The sequence below is a fragment of the Manis javanica genome, chromosome 6 (genome assembly GCF_040802235.1).
Source record: "Manis javanica isolate MJ-LG chromosome 6, MJ_LKY, whole genome shotgun sequence".
Lineage (NCBI taxonomy): Eukaryota > Metazoa > Chordata > Mammalia > Pholidota > Manidae > Manis > Manis javanica.
Genome location: NC_133161.1, coordinates 70,822,295 through 70,842,993, shown reverse-complemented (window position 1 = coordinate 70,842,993; position 20,699 = coordinate 70,822,295). Strand labels below are relative to the sequence as shown.

Sequence of the window (20,699 nt, the reverse complement as noted above, 5' to 3'; positions counted from 1 at the left end):
CACCAGCTACTAAACATCTAATGGTGTTTCTTAGTCTTTGTAACTTGGGACTCAAAGGGAGCTGATAAGAACAGAGCTATTTTTAAGCAAAATAGCTATTTATTCAGGCTCTTGTCATGCCAAAATGTTTTGTGCATATACCACTATAATTAGCACACCCTCTGTAACAGGCAAAATTGTACATCAAATTATATTTCATTACTTGATTATATAAAAATGTAAAGTGAAAATGATTTATCAACTCCTTTTAACATTCCTAGTAAACAATTCTTCAGGAGATATGAGGCACAAAATTTTAGTAAAATATGACACAGGAAGAAGAATAATGTAATTCTCGTATTTAACTTGTCATAATTTGTTATGAATATACAAAGACAAACTTTTAAAACATTATATTTACTAAGATTCTGGAAATAGCTTTACGTAACAAGATACAGCATACCAGGCCTGCCACTCAACTTGTTTATGGTTCTCAGCTTCAATATGAAGCTGTTTAAAAAAAAAAAACAGAAAACAAAAACCTGCTTTTTACATGCTAAAAATCTTGGCAAGTATACCATTAAACACAGTAAGGAATTTAAGATGACAAGAATAAGGAGTTAATAAAAGCTAAACATTACAGCCTAAACAAAATTCACACAAAAAAATAAAGTAACTATCACTGGTTAGTTACATAGGTTTTTCCTGACTGGTTAAAACTTAACAGTATAAAACATGCATTTTAGAATCTTTAGCTATCAAGTTCAAAAAGTACCAGTGTCTATTTGAAATTATTCCTCTCCAAAGCCAAAGTGTAGTCAAAATTAAAATGTTAGAACACATTCTAAAGCTAAAAAAACATTCAGTATAACTGAAGTGGAGGTAAATCCCAGAGCTTTGGGGGCTTTCTCTTTCTCATGCTGCAAAGGGCTGTTTCTCTGATTCACTCGAAGCAGCATTACAACTGAGTCCAAAAATGTCACTAAGCCCCATAACGGGCAAGACTGCTGTACCTAGCTCTGACCTCTCCATGAAGCATGGCTATTGTGTCCACAAACATAGGATGTATGAGGATAAAAGGCACGCTATTCTGCTAGCTAAAGAGATAGCAAACCCCCCCACCCCACCCTAAAAGCTCCTTCCCCTGGTATATAAAAGTATACAAGGGGAAAAAATTAAAATACACTTATCTACAGAACAAGGATTTTGAAATATCAATGTAATCCCCACTTCAAAAATGTTGAGTCACCTGTCATTTCTGATCATGTCTGAAGACGTATCCAGATTCAACTTCTGTTGATTTAACATTAGATACTTCTAGTCAAAAATATTAACTTTATTCCCAAATATCTTAACCACTAACATGACTGCAATGTTATTATCTCCCAGAGTTATTAAGTACTGGAAGAGAAAAAAACAGATGTTCAAGAAGCAGGCAACAATTATGGCCCTTTAACACAGCAACATCTGAGTGGCTACTGAATAGTTCAGGAATAATTCTAAAAACAAGAAAATTCATGCATTTTAGTAACTATGCCATAATTTTCACAGTTGTAATTTCCTTAGACATTGCACTTTCTTTATAAGGGGATCCTGATTTTTCAATGTTAGGGCGAGTCAGGACTTGAACTAGCAGCCTTCTTCTTCTTCTTCTTACTGTGTTTCTTATGCTTCTTTTTCTTCTTTGTTCTTTCCTGTAAATACAGTTCCATGTGAGACATTTCTACATGAAATACACAAATTAAAAACAACTTTACCATGGTACTTCTAAGCTACTACACAACAATCTATACAACCAAATGAACTACTCAAAACACTTCCTGTAAAGTATCAATAATGCTATCATATGAGGGCTGAGATTGCTTGCTGGTTTTCAAAAAGATAAGGAAGAACTCTAAGGCATTAGCAGCACATTAATAAAGATTCTAACAAATTCCTTGTAGAAAATAAATTTAACTGAATCATGGTATCAGTTGCTGTACTTTAGACACAGTTTCTAAGGGTGAAGTAATGCAAAGGAATAGGTAACTTTTTCATAAAAGGACAATTGACCACTCTCTTAAAATATTGATCTTAGCTTCTGCTGTTTTTCCTCTGTCACAGCAGAAAAGAGACCTCTTCATTTCCTTTGCTGGTTGTTCTTCCTCCTCAACCTTTCAGGGTTCTCTTCCCTTCTTTCCACATGCTCTCCCGTCACATACTTTAAATGCTGCCTACACAGCCAATCTTTACATCCATTCCTACACCTTGAACTCAAGACTGCAAGTGCTGCACAAACAGCTCTACCTGGATAACTAATAGGCACATCTAAAATCAGCATAAATATGCTTAATTATTCTCTCCAAATCCTCTCTCAGCCATCTTAGTAAATGGCACCCACTAATTTGTCATCTTACTTAAGATGAAGAATCTATCTTTGATTACTCTTTGCTTTTAACTACACTCTCCACATCCAGAGCACCAAGTCCCACCATTTAAGTCCAAAAAGTATTTCAAATCCATTGTGCCAGCCCATCTCCATTACTACCACTGTAACACAAACAACAACCTCCCTCACCTCTGTCCACTTGTCTCTTCTGCCAATGCACTTTAAAAATGTAAAGTTGGTTCAGGTCACCTCTTTGCTTAAAACCCTTTGCTACGTTACATGGGCTCAGCTTACGTCATCTATTAGGTATGAGTCAAGCTCACCTCTTTCAGTTCCTCAAACATACCAAGCTCATTCCCACCACAGGTCCTTAGCTGTTCTCTCTACATAGAATATTCTTCCTTTCATTTTCACATGGTTGACTCTTTCTTGTAAATGATATTTCAGCTTAATTTTACTTCCTCAGAGGCTTTCCCTCCCTAAGTCACTCTTATCTATCTTATACTCTATTATAACAGCTCTATGAAGACCTAGAACAGGGCCTGCAGAGATATTCAATAAACACAGCTAGCTGAGTGTACGTGAGATACACAAATACAAATTAGAATCATCCAAAATTAATTGTTATGTCTGAACTAATTAATCTGAATCAAAGACGAAAACAATTCACCTGAAATATCTTCTCATTCAGAAAAAAAGTTCCTTAAGTCACTTAGGTCTTGAAGCATGTTATTTCTGAATTGCATATTACCAGATGAATTTCTAATTAGGGAAAGACCCTCATTTTAAGAGCTACAGAAATTCTAGAACAGGGTACCCTCAAACTTAAAGTGATGCTATTCTTATTTTTCTTCCACTCTCCCTAAGAAAATGCCTTCAAAGGCCACAGCTCAACACTTATACTTTGCTGGTATGGCCTGTAGCACTCTTGGTAATCTATTATCTACTGTCTCTAGGGTTCGTCTGCTTCCCATTTGGGTACCACTTACATTTTCCTTATTCTCCGCTTCCTTCTTTCCTACTTCTTAATCTGTATAAAGCAGTGCCGGCTTTAGAAACAATCAAAAGAATCACCTTTATTAGTAATCATTTATGTTGTTACATTCCTGCTTATTTTTCATTGCAGCTTGTGCTTTGAGAGGCTTTCTCTTATTACCAGGTTTGGCTGATCTGGAAATAACTACTATCAAAGATAGAATCACCATACTTTAATCTTTCATATCATAGCTTAAAAAGAGTCAAACAAAAGTTTGAGCTTTCATTTCCAAGAGTAAAACACAGAAATGGAAACAGATGTTTGCTACCAGGATCATCTTCTTTTTTCCTAAAGCACTTAAACTTTCTGCTGCAACCCTTTAAGTGAAACTGAACACCACACCTTTCTCGAATGATATTTATTTGGTACCAGTAAATGAAATCATGCTTTTACCATGACCCAACAAAAACAGCTATACTTCTTGTCATGTAAAAATGTAAGTGATACTTGCTGTTGCTTTTTCTCGTTCTTCACTGCTTTTCTTCTTTTTTGCTTGTACCTAAAAAGTTCAAATATTTGTGAAGACAAATATGTAACTTGTATCAAGGCATTTTTTTTCATTTCCTAACATACCTTGTATCTTTAAAATTTATATGTAAAAGACTTCTGATATACAAATGACATTTTTTTTTTTGAGGGCATCTCTCATATTTATTGATCAAATGGTTGTTAACAACAATAAAATTCTGTATAGGGGACTCAATGCACAATCATTAATCCACCCCCAGCCTAATTCTCATCAGTCTCCAATCTTCTGAAGCATAACGAACAAGTTCTTACATGAACAAATTCTTACATAGTGAATAAGTTCTTACATAGTGAACAGTACAAGGGCAGTCATCACAAAAACTTTTGGTTTTGATCACTCATTATGAACTATAAACAATCAGGTCAAATATGAATATTCATTTGATTTTTATACTTGATTTATATGTGAATCCCACATTTCTCCCTTATTTTTTAATGAAATGCTGAAGTGGTAGGTAGATGCAAGATAAAGGTAGAAAACATAGTTTAGTGTTGTAAGAGAGCAAATGTAGATGATCAGGTGTGTGCCTGTAGACTATGTGTTAATCCAAGCTAGACAAGGGCAATAAAACATCCACAGATACAGAAGATTTCTCTCAAAACAGGGGGGGGTGAGGTTCTAAGCCTCACCTCTGTTGATCCCCAATTTCTCACCTAATGGCCCCCCTGCGACTGTGCCTGTATTAGGTTGTTCCTCCCTTGAGGAATCTTAACCCTTCTCTGGCTAACCAATCATCTTCCGGGGCCATACAGGGAAATGTAAAGTTGGTAAGTGAGAGAGAAGCCATATTGTTTGAAAAGGTTAGCTTTTTACTTCTTTGCAGATTTATGCCCTGTGGCTTCTATGCCCAGCATTTGTCTTGAGGTATCTTTACCACTTGGAGGAATTATGATACTCGGTGAATTCGATATGAGGCACGAATTCTACTAAAGGGTTGTAATTAGGAAGGAAGAAGAAAAGCTATAGAGGTAGCAGATGGAAGAAAACATGGGAAGATTATTTCTTTGACGTATCTTCTTGTAGAGTAACTTAAGCATATACAAATGACATTTTAAATGCCTTTGTATAACTCAAACCTCTGCTATATTACAATGAAACTGAATATTTTTAAATCTCCAGAGAGCTTTTCTCATATTCCTTTCTCAGCCTAAGAAAAGCAGTGAGGTACAATGGATAAAAAATAGCTCTGAAATAGACCAAGCTCTGAATCCCACCTCTGCTTTGTATTACTCTCAGTTTCATCACCTGTAAAATTGAGATAATTTCCACCCTCAAGAGAAAAACACTTGGAATCAAGTAGGTATTCCTCTAACTCTGCAGTGTTCAATAAATGGTAGTTATAGTGTACTTAGTATAAACCAACTGATTAAAATCCTTTTAAATAAGTTATTATCCCATTAATATTTTATTTCAATCTTTTAAAGAGTAGTACATTGGATTTAGAAAGAATTTAAAGTTGCTAAAGCTCAAGTGTTTTTAAGGTTAAGTTCAAATGTACCATATTTTATATTAAGGCAAGTGGTCTAGAGAACACTTAGGAAATTATTTTTATTCTTGTTAAATAATGACTGGGAGTGGTAGCAGCTGTGCTGCATTCCCATTTGCCCAGGCCATCACAGGGGATGCTGGTCATGCTGTGTCCAGTACAGCCTTGACATGACCTTTGGATAACTTGCTAGACATTCAAGTAATGAACCTGTTTATAATATATAAGCTGAATTTACTGTAAGATGAACACCAAGTATTTTGTACAGGGTTTTAAGATACAATGAATGTCCCAGAAGCACAAATATCATATGGAAGGAAGACTGTATTTTGTTTCATTCAGAGTTTTATTGAGAACTATCCATCATTCTGGAAAACATTGATGGCAATGCTACTGTAGTTTTTCAAGGACATAAGTAAAGCACCTGCTACAGCCTGAATTTTGTTACATATAAGATTATGTCTTGTGGGGTTATTATACTCAAGAACTTATGTGTTGAAATATAACTAAATTAACATTATATATTATTTTATTTGTTAGATAGTAATATAAAAGGTTTGATATATATATATATATATTTAGTTAGGTTATATTAGCCACAAATTTCATTTCAGGGGACATTATAAAATGCTATGAAATGGGGGCAGTGGTCCTATTTTACAAGTAAGGAGACCAAGTCCAATAGAGAAATACTTTAAAGATGATACCTTACAGACCTAAAATTAACTAAGAATGGAATATAATTCTAATAGAGTATAAAATCTAAGATAGGGTTATTAGAGATGAAAAGAACTACAGACTACCTAATCCTTTATTTCCTAGATAGGAAAACTGAGATCATGCCACCAATTCTCCTCTACTTCATTATCTTTCTACTTGCCAAGTAATAGTTCCAAACAAAAACAAGAGAATGCTGGGTTCTGCTACTCTACACATTACACAGCATCTTTGATGTAATCAGAATGGTAGCACAATAAAAAAATTTTTTTAAGTAATATCTTAGATTTAAAGTAATATCTTAGATTTGCCAATCTAACCATTAGATTGGAAATATGGTTAATTATCAAAAGAACAGCCATATATTTATGTTCAGGAAAAATGCAGATCTTATTTTGAAATGTAACAACTTCCATTTGTTTTTTATAGAGCATCATACTAGAAAAGTGAGTAAATTAAGTATTTATGAAGTATTTCTTTTTACTAGTCATGTTTATTAAATCAAAAAACTAAACATTTTAAAGTGGAGAAAATGGATTTGATCATACACTTACCTCCTCAATATAATCTGATTCTGATAAGGACTCAGATGATAAAGGTTTATCTTCAGGATACATCTTTCTTTTTTTGCTGAGCCCTTTAATGTCCTATGAAAAATAAACAGCTGTATCTTGACTCAAGAAAGATGTAATACCATGCTACAGAAATTTGTTTCTAAATTGTAATTAACAGTTCTTCCAAGTATCACAAAAATTATCAATTTTCATTTTAGAAATGTCTAAAATCATTAAAATTCAGTCTTTAATTCCAGTAAAGTAATGCTCTCACTAAACAGCCTGAAAAGAAGTAACTATAGTTGACCCTTAAACAATGTGGGGGTTAGGGGCCCTGATACCCTCGTGCAGTCAAAAATCCACGTGTAACTTTTGATTCCCTACTTAACTACTAATAGTCTACTATTAACCAGAAACCTTACTGATAACATACACTTAACACGTTTTGTCTGTTACATGTATTATGTAACTGTATTCTTACAGTAAAGCTACAGAAATTTTTTTTAAATTTTGGTATCATTAATCTACAATTACAGAAAGAACATTATGTTTACTAGGTTCCCCCCTTCACAAAGTCCCCCCCACATACCTCTTCACAGTCACTGTCCATCTGCGTAGTAAGATGCTGTAAAATCACTACTTGTCTTCTCTGTGTTGCGCAGCCCTCCCCTTGTCCCCCACGCACTATACATGCTAATCGTAATGCCCTCTTTCTTTTTCCTTGCCCTTATCCCTCCCTTCCCACCCATCGTCCCCAGTCCCTTTCCCTTTGGTAACTATTAGTCCATTCTTGGGTTCTGTGATTCTGCTGCTGTTTTGTTCCTTCAGTTTTCCTTTGTTCTTGTACTCCACATATGAGTGAAATCATTTGGTCCTTCTCCGCTTGGCTTATTTCACTGAGCATAATACCCTCTAGCTCCATCCATGTTGGTGCGAATGGTAGGATTTGTTTTCTTCTTATGGCTGAATAATATTCCATTGTGTATATGTACACATCTTCTTTATCCATTCATCTACTGATGGACATTTAGGTTGCTTCCAGATCTTGGCTACTGTAAACAGTGCAGCGATAAACATAGGGGTGCACCTGTCTTTTTCAAACTGTAGTGCTGCATTCTTAGGGTAAATTCCTAGAAGTGGAATTCCTGGGTCAAAAGGTATTTCTATTTTGAGCATTCTGAGGAACCTCCATAATGCTTTCCACAACAAGGCTGAACTAGTTTACATTCCCACCAGCAGTGTAGGAGGGTTCCCCTTTCTCCACAACCTCGCCAACATTTGTTGTTTGTCTTTTCGATGATGGCGATCCTTACTGGTGTGAGGTGATATCTCATTGTGGTTTTAATTTGCATTTCTCTGATGATTAGTGATGTGGAGCATCTTTTCATGTGCCTGTTGGCCATCTGGATTTCTTCTTTAGAGAACTGTCTATTCAGCTCCTCTGCCCATTTCTTAATTGGATTATTTGCATTTTGTTTGTTGAGGTGTGTGAGTTCTTTATATATTTTGGATGTCAATCCTTTATCAGATCTGTCATTTATGAATATGTTCTCCCGTACTGTAGGATACCTTTTTGTTCTATTGATGGTGTCCTTTGCTGTACAGAAGCTTTTTAGCTTGATACACTTGTTCATTTTTGCCTTTGTTTCCCTTGCCCAGGGAGATATGTTCATGAAGAAGTCACTCATGTTTATGTCCATGAGATTTTTGCCTATGTTTTTTTCTAAGAGTTTTATGGTTTTATGACTTATATTCAGGTCTTTGATCCATTTGGAGTTTACTTTTGTGTATGGGGTTAGACAGTGATCCAGTTTCATTCTCTTATATATAGCTGTCCAGTTTTGCCATCACCATCTGTTGAAGAGACTGTCATTTCCCCATTGTATGTCCATGGCTCCTTTATCGTATATTAATTGGCCATATATGTTTGGGTTAATATCTGGGGTCTCTATTTTGTTCCACGGTCTGTGGCTCTGTTCTTGTGCCACTACCAAATTGTCTTGATTACTGTGGCTTTGTAGTAGAGCTTGAAGTTGGGGAGTGAGATACCCCCCACTTTATTCTTCCTTCTCAGGATTGCTTTGGCTATTCGGGGTCTTTGACAGTTCCATATGAATTTTTGAACTATTTGTTCCAGTTCATTGAAGAATGCTGTTGGTAATTTAATAGGGATTGCATCGAAATCTGTATATTGCTTTGGGCAGGATGGTCATTTTGATGATATTACTTCTTCCTAGCCATGAGCATGGGATGAGTTTCCATTTGTTAGTGACCTCTTCAATTTCTCTTAAGAGTGTCTTGTAGTTTTCAGAGTACAGGTCTTTCACTTCCTTGGTTAGGTTTATTCCTAAGTATTTAATTCTTTTTGATGCTATTGTGAATGGAATTTTTTCCTGATTTCTCTTTCTATTAGTTCATTGTTAGTGTATAGGAAAGCTACAGATTTCTGTCTGTTAATTTTGTATCCTGCAACTTTGCTGAATTCTGATATTAGTTCTAGTAGTTTTGCAGTGGAGTCTTTAGGGTTTTTTATGTACAATATCATGTCATCTGCAAATACTGACAGTTTGAGTTGTTCTTTACCAATCTGGATTCCTTGTATTTCTTTGTTTTGTCTGATTACTGTGGCTAGGACCTCCAGTACCACATTGAATAACAGTGGGGAGAGAGGGTATCCCTGTCTTGTTCCCGATCTCAGAGGAAAAGGTTTCAGCCTCTCGCTGTTCAGTATGATGTTAGCTGTGGGTTAATCATACATGGCATTTATTATGTTGAGGTATTTGCCCTCAATGCCCATTTTGTTGAGAGTTTTTATCATGAATGGATGTTGAATTTTGTCGAATGCTTCTTCAGCATCTATGGAGATGATCATGTGGTTTTTGTCCTTCTTTTTGTTGATGTGGTGGATGATGTTGATGGATTTTCGAATGTTGTACCATCCTTGCATCCCTGGAATGAATCCCACTTGATCATGGTGTATGATCCTCTTGATATATTTTTGAATTTGGTTTGCTAATATTTTTTTGAGTATTTTTGCATCTACGTTCATCAGGTATATTGGTCTGTAGTTTTCTTTTTTGGTGGGGTCTTTGCCTGGTTTAGGTATTAGGGTGATGCTGACTTCATAGAATGAGTTTGGGAGTATTCCCTCCTCTTCTATTTTTGGGAAAACTTTAAGGAGAATGGGTATTATGTCTTCTCTCTATGTCTGATAAAATTCTGAGGTAAATCCATCTGGCCCGGGTTTTTTTTTCTTGGGTAGTTTTTTGATTACCAATTCAATTTCATTGCTGCTAATTGGTCTGTTTAGATTTTCTGTTTCTTCCTGGGTCAGTCTTGGAAGGTTGTATTTTTCTAGGAAGTTGTCTATTTCTCCTAGGTTTTCCAGCTTGTTAGCATATAGGTTTCCATAGTATTCTCTAATAATTCTTTGTATTTCTGTGGGGTCTGTTGTGATTTTTCCTTTCTCGTTTCTGATTCTGTTATGTGTGTTGACTCTCTTTTTCTCTTAATAAGTCTGGCTAGAGGCTTATCTATTTTGTTTATTTTCTCGAAAAACCAGCTCTTGGTTTCATTGATTTTTTCTATTGTTTTATTCTTCTCAATTTGATTTATTTCTTCTCTGATCTTTATTATGCCCCTCCATCTGCTGACCTTAGACCTTATTTGTTCTTCTTTTGCCAATTTCGATAATTGTGACATTAGACTATTCATTTGGGATTGTTCTTCCTTCTTTAAATATGCCTGGATTGCTATATACTTTCCTCTTAAGACTGCTTTTGCTACATCCCACAGAAGCTGGGGCTTTGTGTTGTTGTCATTTGTTTCCATATATTGCTGGATCTCCATTTTAATTTGGTCATTGATCCATTGCTTATTTAGAAGCATGTTGTTAAGCCTCCATGTGTTTGTGAGCCTTTTTGCTTTCTTTCTACAATTTATTTCTAGTTTTATACCTTTGTGGTCTGAAAATTCGGTTGGCAGGATTTCAATCTTTTGGAATTTACTGAGGTTCTTTTTGTGGCCTAGTATGTTGTCTATTCTGGAGAATGTTCCATGAGCATTTGAGAAGAATGTGTATCCTGTTGCTTTTGGATGTAGAGTTCTACAGATGTCTATTAGGTCCACCTGTTCTAGTGTGTTGTTCAGTGCCTCTGTGTCCTTACTTACTTTCTGTCTGGTGGATCTGTCCTTTGGAGTGAGTGGTGTGTTAAAATCTCCCAAAATGAATGCATTGCATTCTATTTCCTCCTTTAATTCTGTTAGTTTTTGTTTCACATATATTGGTGCTCCTGTATTAGGTGCATATATGTTTATAAGGGTTATATCCACTTTTTGGACTGATCCTTTATCATTATGTAATGTCCTTCTTTATCTCGTTCCTTTATTTATTTTGAAGTCTATTTTGTCTGATACTAGCATTGCAACACCTGTTTCTCTCTGTTGTTTGCATGAAATATCTTTCTCCATCCCTTGACTTTTAATGTGTGCATATCTTTGGGTTTGAGGTGAGTCTCTTGTAAGTAGCATATAGATGGGTCTTGCTTTTTTATCCATTCTATGACTCTGTGTCTTTTGATTGGTGCATTCAGTCCATTTACATTTTGGGTGATTATTGAAAGATATGTAGTTATTGCTATTGCAGGCTTTAGATTTGTGGTTACCAAAGGTTCAAGGTTAGCTTGTTTACTACCTTTCTGTCTGACCTCACTCACTTATTGAGCTGTTATAAACAGTCTGATGATTATTTCTTTCCCTTCTTTTTCCTCCTCCTCCATTCTTCGTGTGTTGGGTGTTTTGTTCTGTGCTCTTTTTAGGATTGCTCCCATCTAAAGCAGTCCCTCTGAGGCACCCTGTAGAGGTGGTTTGTGGGAGGCAAATTCCCTCAACTTTTGCTTGTCTGGGAATTGTTTAATCCCTCCTTCATATTTAAATGATAATTGTGCTGGATACAGTATCCTTGGTTCAAGACCCTTCTGTTTCATTGCATTAAATATATCATGCCATTCTCTTCTGGCCTGTAAAGTTTCTGTTGAGAAGTCTGATGAAAGCCTGATGGGTAGGTGACCTTTCTTCTCTCTCTGGCTGCCTTTAATACTCTGTCCTTGTCTTTGATCTTTGCCATTTTAATTATTATGTGTCTTGATGTTGTCCTCTTTGGATCCCGTCTCTTGTGAGTTCTGTGTGCCTCCGTAGTCTGAGCAAGTATTTCCTCCCCCAGTTTGGGGAAGTTCTCAGCAATTATTTCTTCAAAGACACTTTCTATCCCTCTTTCTCTCTCTTCTTCCTCTGGTACTCCTATAATGTGGATATTGTTCCTTTTGGATTGGTAACACAGTTCTCTTCATATTGTTTCATTCCTGGAGACCCTTTTCTCTCTCTCTCTGCATCAGCTTCTATGCGTTCCTGTTCTCTGATTTCTATTCCATCAATGGCCTCTTGCATCTTATCCATTCTGCTTATAAACCCTTCCAGAGTTTTTTTCACTTCTGTATTCTCCCTCTGGACTTCATCCCTTAGCTCTTGCATATTTCTCTGCAGCTCTGTCAGCATGTTTGATTTTTATTTTGAATTCTTTTTCAGGGAGACTGATTATGTCTGCCTCTGCAGATCCTTTCTCAGGTGGTGTAACTATCCTGGACTGGACCAGATGTTTTTGTCTTTTCATGGTGATAGCACTGGCTGTATGCAGGTTGCGGGTGTGTCAGCTGGGAGAAGAAAGTCCTTTCCTGCTTGCTGGATACCTTGCCCTTCTCCACTGCCTGTGATGGTTACCCGCACTCCTGGAGCAGCCACTGGGTTAATCCCCTAAGCTGCTGTGGGTGGGGTGTCCGTCAGAGCAGTGCAGAGCCCTGCGGGGAGTGGCAGGCACGCCAGGCGCGCTCCTCTGTGCTAGTGGCGACCCTGCCGGGCAGCTGTATAACAACAGCAGCCTTTGGGTCTGGCCCGGGCGGCTGTGCGTTGGGCTGGGATTCTGGTTGGCTGCTGGGAGCGCGCCTGCTTCCTCTGGCTTTGCGCGGGGCTCCTCTGCACAGGCCTCTAACCAGGCTCCTCTGCCTTCACTGCCACCGGTGCACGCAAGCTGCACCCGGGCTGTTTGGTTGCGCCGCTGTGGGCTAGCACAAGCCTCTCCTGCAGCACATGGATCTGCTCCCGGTCCCTTCCGGCACTGCCGTCCCTGGCACGTGCTGCCACTCTCCCGCTACTGGTTTGGTGTGTTGGGGTCCGCGCCAGTTGGAGGACCGACTGGCAGGCTGCTTAGTGCAGTGAGGGGCTTCAGAGCTGCACTGCCTCCCCGGGGTTTAGGGTGCCTAAGTTTCCCCGGTATTCCCAGCTGCCAGGACAGCTTCGTCCATCTATGGGGTCCCTGTCTCTTTAAGACTTGCAGAAAGCACTCGCTTTTCTTTTGTCTCAGGGGCACTGGTTGCGGGGACCTGCCCACAGGTTTTGCTTTTCTGTTTCTCTGATATCCAGCACCCCGTGCACCTTTTGTCTGTGTTCCGGGTGCAAATTTCTAGAGCCGGTTGTTTAGCAGCCCTGGGCTTTCACTCCCTCCCCGGTTCCAACTCCTTTCTTCCCGCCGGGTTTTGGGGTGGGGGAGAATTTGGGTCCCACCTGGCCACGGCTTGTATCTTACCCCCTTCATGTGATGTTGAGTTCTCACAGAAGTAGATGTATCCTGGCTGTTTTACTGCATCCACTGGTGTCTCTTTTAGGAATAGTTGTATTTATTGTATTTTCATAAATATATATGTTTTGGGGAGGAGATTTCCTCTGAACTACTCATGCTGCCATCTTCCTGTGATCCTCTCCAGAAAATGTTTCTTCAAGCTGTTGCAAATTCTCCCAAATTTTCCAATATATTTATTGAAAAAACCCACGGTTAAGTGCAAGGGTCAACTATATACATACATTTAGATGTAATATCCTCATTTTCTTTAATTACATGTAATAGAGTTTTAAAGAGTCATAAGAAACCATATTGATGGTATAGGTTTGGATCCCTTGTACTCTTAATTCTTTTGTTTCTACCCAGTGTTGGAACAGACAGGCTTAGTGCTGCAGGAAAGAAAATCAATGGGTAATTACCGTGAACATCTAAAAAGATCCCTTTTAGATGTAATTTCTTTAGTGCATTTTAGGTGTTAAAATCACATAAAAAATTTTTCATCTCTACGTATTTTTAATGGTGAGAAAACACGTAACTCAAGGACAGGGGATATGCAGGAGTACTTAGGGAAACAAACAAAAACATGTGAAGCATGTATGACAAAATGTTAAAAATGTTATTAAAGCTTCATAGTAGATACGCTGGTTGTCAGTTTATTACTTTCTATGTACTTTTTCTGTAAGTCTGAAATAGTTTATAAGAATAAAACCACACAATGGGAAAAATGCTTACCACCTAATCTTACACAGGAAAAAAAAAACTTTATAGAGCATCAACCCAATCTTGAAGATATAAACAAAAAGAAAAAAATCATGTAGAAAATAAATGATAATGATCTATATGTTAAATTATAGCTGATCTAATTTTGCTTCTGCACATAGCTTTATTATTTTGGTAGAAATGATAAAATATTCATTTTAAGAAAATTCAACCAAATCCCACTATGAGGGATTAAACATCTTTTAATATTTTTTGAAACATCTCTCTGTGCATATTTACAATTTTATTTAAATACTTGCTGTTTGGAACCCGCTCTTCTCATCCAATGGTATCTTTCCATGCCAACTATATCGTCATTTGTGGCTGCCTTTGACATTCACTGAAAACATATGCCACTACTTAACTCATCTCCAACTGGAGGGCAGGCATATATATGGGTTCTTTGAGAAAGGTATGTGAATGCAAAATCATTATTTAATAATAATGATTAAATCAAAGACAAAAGTAACCTCTACCCAACTTATTTTCTCTCTTCCACCCATCCCCACATTTGTGTATTATTTCATTCATTTGTGAATGACACTTTACCAAGAAACCTCTTCACCGTGCTTTTATCAATCCTATGAATCTCAGATTATTGGAATATAATTCATACTTTTAGAATTGCCTAAACATCTATTTTACCAATTTTTCTGTGTATGTGAGGTACTTTTTTTTTAATTATTAGAGGTTACAAAGTTTTTAAATTAGTATTCCTCATATTAAGTCGGCTCATTATATTCAAACTTTGTTCATGGTTGATTTTTGTGATCTCTTTGCCATTCAGATTAGAATTAAGTGGTCAAAAGTTTCCGAATTTTGAGGCACAGGTCTTCCCCACTTCACCATTATATTTAACCTTTGTCTTTCTCTGTTTTATTTTTGTACTTTTAAAATTTTGACTTATCTGGGATTTATTTGGCCTTAAGGAGTGTCCAGCTCTATAGTTTCCAAATGCCTAGTCATTTTATCCCAAGAAAAGCTACCTTTACCATATATTAAATTCCACAAATACTTACAAATTTTCACTTGGGTTCTGCACTGTTCCATACCACATTGTTTTAAATAAAGCATTTTTTAAATGTTTCAACATCTAGTAGGTTGTCATACCCAAGAACATTTATTAAATCTTCAGAGATAACTCTGAATAGATTTGAATATATTTCTTCAAGTAAGATGTGCACACTTCTTTAAAATCTTCCTATTTTTAGGAAATCTTAAAATATATTCTTTGTTACTATTATAAATGGAATTTCTTTTCCATTATGTTTTCTAATTGCATTTTGCATTATACCTTTGCAACAATTTAAAATAAAAATGGAGCTAAAAACAACTGACATATGATTTAAAATTAAAACCTTTGTAAGATTATAACAGACACTTTAAACATAAACATAAGAAAAGCCGTAGACCAAAAGATGTTAATCATGTCTAAGAGTAGCATTCAAAATACAAAACATAAATCAGCAAGATCAAAAACAATCCAACAGAAAAATGGGCAACAACTATGAACAGACTTTCACAGAAAATGAAATACGAATGGCTAATAAGATAGTGAAGAGGCTCAACCACCTTAAGCTGGTAAAAAGGAAATCTCAGTTTTGACAAGTGTGTATGTGAAACAAGGGTACTGTCATACACTACTAGCAGGAATGCAAATTAGTAACAAGTACTTTGGTATACAAAATACAGACAAGTGTATGTATACCCTAGGAACTAGACATTACAGTCCCAGATCTCTTAGAAAATTAACATTCATTTATGGAAAAGAAAAAAATGAATTAAAAATAGCCACTGCACCATTTGCATTACTGAAAAATATAAACAATCTAGATGTCCACGAACAGGAGAATGAAGAAATAAATTGTGGCAAATTAGTATAATGGGATAGTATAAGCAAAAGAAACAAACTTGAGAGTATCGACAAGGATAAATGTCAGTAACAATGTTAAGTGAAAAAAGCAAGTTTCAGAAGGAAACATAATGACACCATTTTGAAAATACAGAATACTCTGTTATTTATGATAGAGTTATTATAAGAAAAAGGCATAAATGTGGATGGGAGGGATGCATGCTAACTTCAGAAACAGCTGCCCCTAAGTTAAGGAGAGAATATCTGGTATTTCTTAAAAAAAAAAATACAAGAACCGAAGCAAATTAAGCAAAATGTAAACCCATTTTTTAAGTCTAGCAGGTATATCTATGGGTATTTGTTTATTATTTATATGTGTATATTACTCTGTACATTATGTTATTTTGAAGTACTTCAAAATCAAACTGCAGTTATTTTAGTATTTCATGTTTTTATATTGCCAGTTTTTAGTTTCATACATATATTTTATTTAAAACATGAAATTTACCACTTATTCTCACTCTAAAATGGCTTTGATATCATTAATTTTAAAGTATATCACACACTTTGGCAACTATTAAAATAATCATACAATTTCTTTCATTTGGCCAATTAACATGGCAAATTATTTCTTATTTTTAAATTATTGGAATTAACCCAACTTAGTCATGATGGTTTCTTTTTTTAGGTCTTAATGGATTTTTATTTGTGAATTGATGTAAAAACCACTTCTGGGTATATATCAAGAGAAATGAAAATACATGTTTACATAGAAACTCATACATATATACTTAGAGCAGCATTATTCACATTAACCAAAAGGCTGAAACAACTCAAATGTCCGTGAGTGGATGAATGGTTAAACAAACTTTGGTATATACAAACAATGGAATATATTATTCATCCATAAATAGGAACTAAGTACTTACGTATGTTATAACTTGGTTGATCCTTGAGAACATCATACTAAGTTAAAGAAGCCACACACAAATCTTGACATATTGTATGATTGTTTTTACATAACATTTGCAGAATATACAAACTCATATAGATAGAAAGCATACTGGAGAGTGCCAGGGAATGTGAGAAAGGAGAATGGGAACTCATTAATAGGTATGGGTTATTTGTAAGGAGGTGATAAAAGTTTTGAAACTAGAAGGAGGTAGTCATTACACAGCATTGTGTATATACTAAATACTTCCAAATTATGGTTGATAGCATATTATATGAATTTCATCTCAATTTTTAAAAAATGATATAAAAAGACTGAGTAAAATATAGTGACACTGGTCTGCATTTTCTTTCATTAGAAATCCCTTTCTTTAGGCTTTTTTAAATTTTTAATAATCAGAAAAAGATTTTTAAATGTAAATCAGAAAGGTAGGTAGGGATAAATTTAGCATTATAACAGTTGAATCATAAGTGAAGATAAAATATCTACTTACAGTAGAAAAGATTTTTCAAAATATATCTTTGGAATACTCAATTTGAAACAGAAATTCCCATTTTTTAATTAGAATAGTCTCCTTTAAAATGATTTGAGGAAACAAAGGAAATGTTTAATCTCCATTATTTTGGATTTTTAATCTGAGATAATCCATTAATCTACACAAATTCAAACCCTCTGCAGGACTACTCTTATCTTTTACCTTCACTAATGAATCCAATAAATTTCCTTAAGTCAAAATAAAATACCACAAAATCAAAAGAAATAGAACTCTTAAGATAAAAAGGGGAACAAATTAGGGCTAATTTCTTGAAGTAGATATACTGTATGACAGACTATCTTAAGTATAATTATATTTACCTTTTAATATATAATTATAATTACCTTTTCTTTCTCAGTTGCATCCTTTGACTTCTTTTTTTTTTTTAAACTATCCTAAACACATAAAAATATGTATCAATTTTAAATGTAATAGATACAGCATTATAGTTTAAGGACAAAAACACCAAAAAGATGACTTGCTCTGACTGAAAAAAGTTGCCTCAACATCAGAATTTTATTCTGAAAATAAAGGAGAAATGTATGTGGTGTACGTATGTGCTTGTAAGGAAATGACATCTCTTTATCTGGATATCAAATCTATATATACCTAAAATGATAGATATTGCTGTAATAATCACATGGTTTATTTTAAAGTAAGACTATGTCATTGCCTGTTTTGCCTGCAGTAGTCATTATTCACACTGTGCTTGGACATCTACCACTCTGCTTTCCCCACTCTCCTTATAAGGAGGGGAGACAGAATTTCTGCTTTTGAATCCCTCAGTTCTAGCTTTTAACCTTCCCAAGCTTTCTTTATTCATAATGTGGGATAACAAATAACTACTTCACAGGGTTGCTGAGGACTGAGATAGTAAGTCAAGTGTTTAGAACTGTGCCTAACACATAGTAGGCGTTCAATAAATGTCAGCTGTCAGCATCACTAACTGGCTCTTCTGCTTTAAAAACAAAACAACCTTTACTGAATACTTCTAGAAGTTAGGCATTTTATCAGAAGAAATCTCACTAGGACAAGTAGTTATCTGCCACAAAACCAGCTGCTTTGTTTTCCTGGGACCCCAAGACAGTGCCTGTCAAATTGTGGTTTATGGATACTCCTGTGTCAACAGAGGACAACTGTTAAAAAATGTAGATTTCTGAGCCAAGTCAGACTTATTAAATCATGCTCTGGAGATGAGGCAGAGGCATCTTACACTTTTACTGCAACTTGCATATATTTCTTATGACCACTAATGTTTGACAGCCTACTGTCTCTGACAATTCTGGATAGAACAGAACAGATTTAGGTACAGTGGAAAGGACACTGAAGCAGACAGAAGATACAGAATCAACTTCCAATTCTAAATACTAGCTGTATGAATTTCGGCAAGATGTTTTTTCTCTAAACTATGATTTCTTTATAAAAATGGGAAAAATAATGTCTGCTATGCTCATCACAAAGCCATGTGAAAGTATTTAGGGAACAATTAAATGCCATATATAAGATAGTAAGTACATCAATTAAGTGGCACAGAGAATCAAAGTACAAAAGAACAGTATCTCATTACAGCAATTTAAGATAGGAAGAACTACAAGAAAAACCTAATTAAATGTTTTCATTATCCAAAATATTGCTAATTTAAATTTTACCTTACTGTCTGATTCAGTTTCTGACAAGGAGCTTTCAGAAGATTTATGTGAACGATTCTTCTTTTTCTTTTTCCTTTTTCCTTGTTTCTTATCCTATATAAAATATTTTTAGAAATATTTGCTTCCTTTTTCAAAAATATAATTGATGCACTTTATCAATATTAAAGCTTTACCAATGAACAAAACTTAAGAACCAGCTTGTGAATATGTTTTACTTAAAAATTAATGTTTAAAATACAACTTTAATATTTTATTTTAAAAAGTCAAGTGAATTAAATTACATGTAATCCTCAACATGTAGTCAAAAAGCATTTTAGATTTTTCAAATTCATCTACTGATATTTTAAATGAACAGGATAAACGTACGAATCTAACAAATATATATATATATATACACACCACTGTTTATCTAGCTGTTGATTCATGTCACTGATCTCAGTTATGGAAGTAAACATTTCTAACAGATATTTCAAAAAATGGGTTTCCTCTTGTTGTTAAAGAAATTAGAAATACTATTTCATGATTAGCACAGGCAATCCTTACCTCATCTTCAGAATCTGAAGAACTGCTGGAAGAATCAGAGCTTGATGAAGAAGAAGATGAATACTTGACCAAGCACAAAAAATTAAAGCTTGTGAGATGCAGGAATTTTTTTCTTTTACTAAGTGTTTCAAACGTTTAACAAAATCAATCTAGTGTCTGAGAAAAAGACACCAGTATTCATAAGACTTAAATATTAAATGTCAAATATCACTTTCCCTCACCAAAGTAACAACAGACATGGCAATGACAGTCAATTTTACCTCTTTAATAGGCCATCTGGAGGTTGGACCTTCCTTTTATGTCACTAATAGAACAAAACCACCCACATCTACTAAAGACCTCCAGGCTCCTTAACTACATCTAGAGTTAGCATACAGGTTACACAAATTATTCTTACTTTTGTAGGCTCTTAATCATAACATTTAGAAAAATGGAAAATTTTTGCTCACCCTACCAGATTTCTTCTTTTCTTTTTTCTTTCTCTAAAAGCAAACAAATAAAAGTACAAATGTGAATAAGTTGATATGTGTTTTCAAATGTTACCTATTAATAGTAGTAACACAGCACTATGAAACCCCAACTATGAGATTAAGAGCAATAAACTAATAATGGTATTACCTGTCTTTTCTTGGATGAGCTCTCACTTCCGCTTAATAATTTCTCCCTGTGTTTTTCTAGTTCTTTTTTCCAGTTCTGCAAAATGGTTTTAAACACCATCAGAGACTAAGAATTTCTAACACACCTAATACAGAGAGCCACTGCTCACCCATCTCAGCCTCTAATTAAGTCAAAAATACAGCAGGTGTCAGAATTCTTTATCCAATCACCAAAGGAGACTACTAGCTCTTTTCAGAGAGGATATTATGGGATGGGTGTTCTCCACTGTGTATTAAGAGGCAAAGTAGGCACTATTAATAAGGCTGAGAATTTCTTCCTTTATTAACAAAGATGGTTAGATTCTTCCTACTAGATGGTAAAAGTTGAATTAATCTATACTGTAGCTAAAATACTTCATACATGTTTGTAATCAAAAGCAAATATCAGCATGGAAATCCCAGGTTAAGATGGGG

At 35.3% G+C, this 20,699-nt stretch overlaps 1 protein-coding gene across 1 annotated transcript in view; it reads right to left on the bottom strand.

Moving 5' to 3' along the window:
- Nucleotides 1-326: 326 nt before the first annotated feature.
- Nucleotides 327-20,699, bottom strand: part of FAM133B (family with sequence similarity 133 member B) — a 28,575-nt gene continuing 8,202 nt past the window's right edge. The window contains exons 4-11 of the mRNA XM_017652888.3: nucleotides 20,248-20,322; nucleotides 20,079-20,111; nucleotides 19,630-19,692; nucleotides 19,087-19,179; nucleotides 17,782-17,832; nucleotides 6,670-6,762; nucleotides 3,835-3,882; nucleotides 327-1,673 (exon numbers count right to left, since the gene is read on the bottom strand). Coding sequence (XP_017508377.1) covers nucleotides 1,587-1,673; nucleotides 3,835-3,882; nucleotides 6,670-6,762; nucleotides 17,782-17,832; nucleotides 19,087-19,179; nucleotides 19,630-19,692; nucleotides 20,079-20,111; nucleotides 20,248-20,322 — 543 coding nt within the window. The 3' untranslated portion in view covers nucleotides 327-1,586. The remainder of the gene's footprint in view (nucleotides 1,674-3,834; nucleotides 3,883-6,669; nucleotides 6,763-17,781; nucleotides 17,833-19,086; nucleotides 19,180-19,629; nucleotides 19,693-20,078; nucleotides 20,112-20,247; nucleotides 20,323-20,699) is intronic.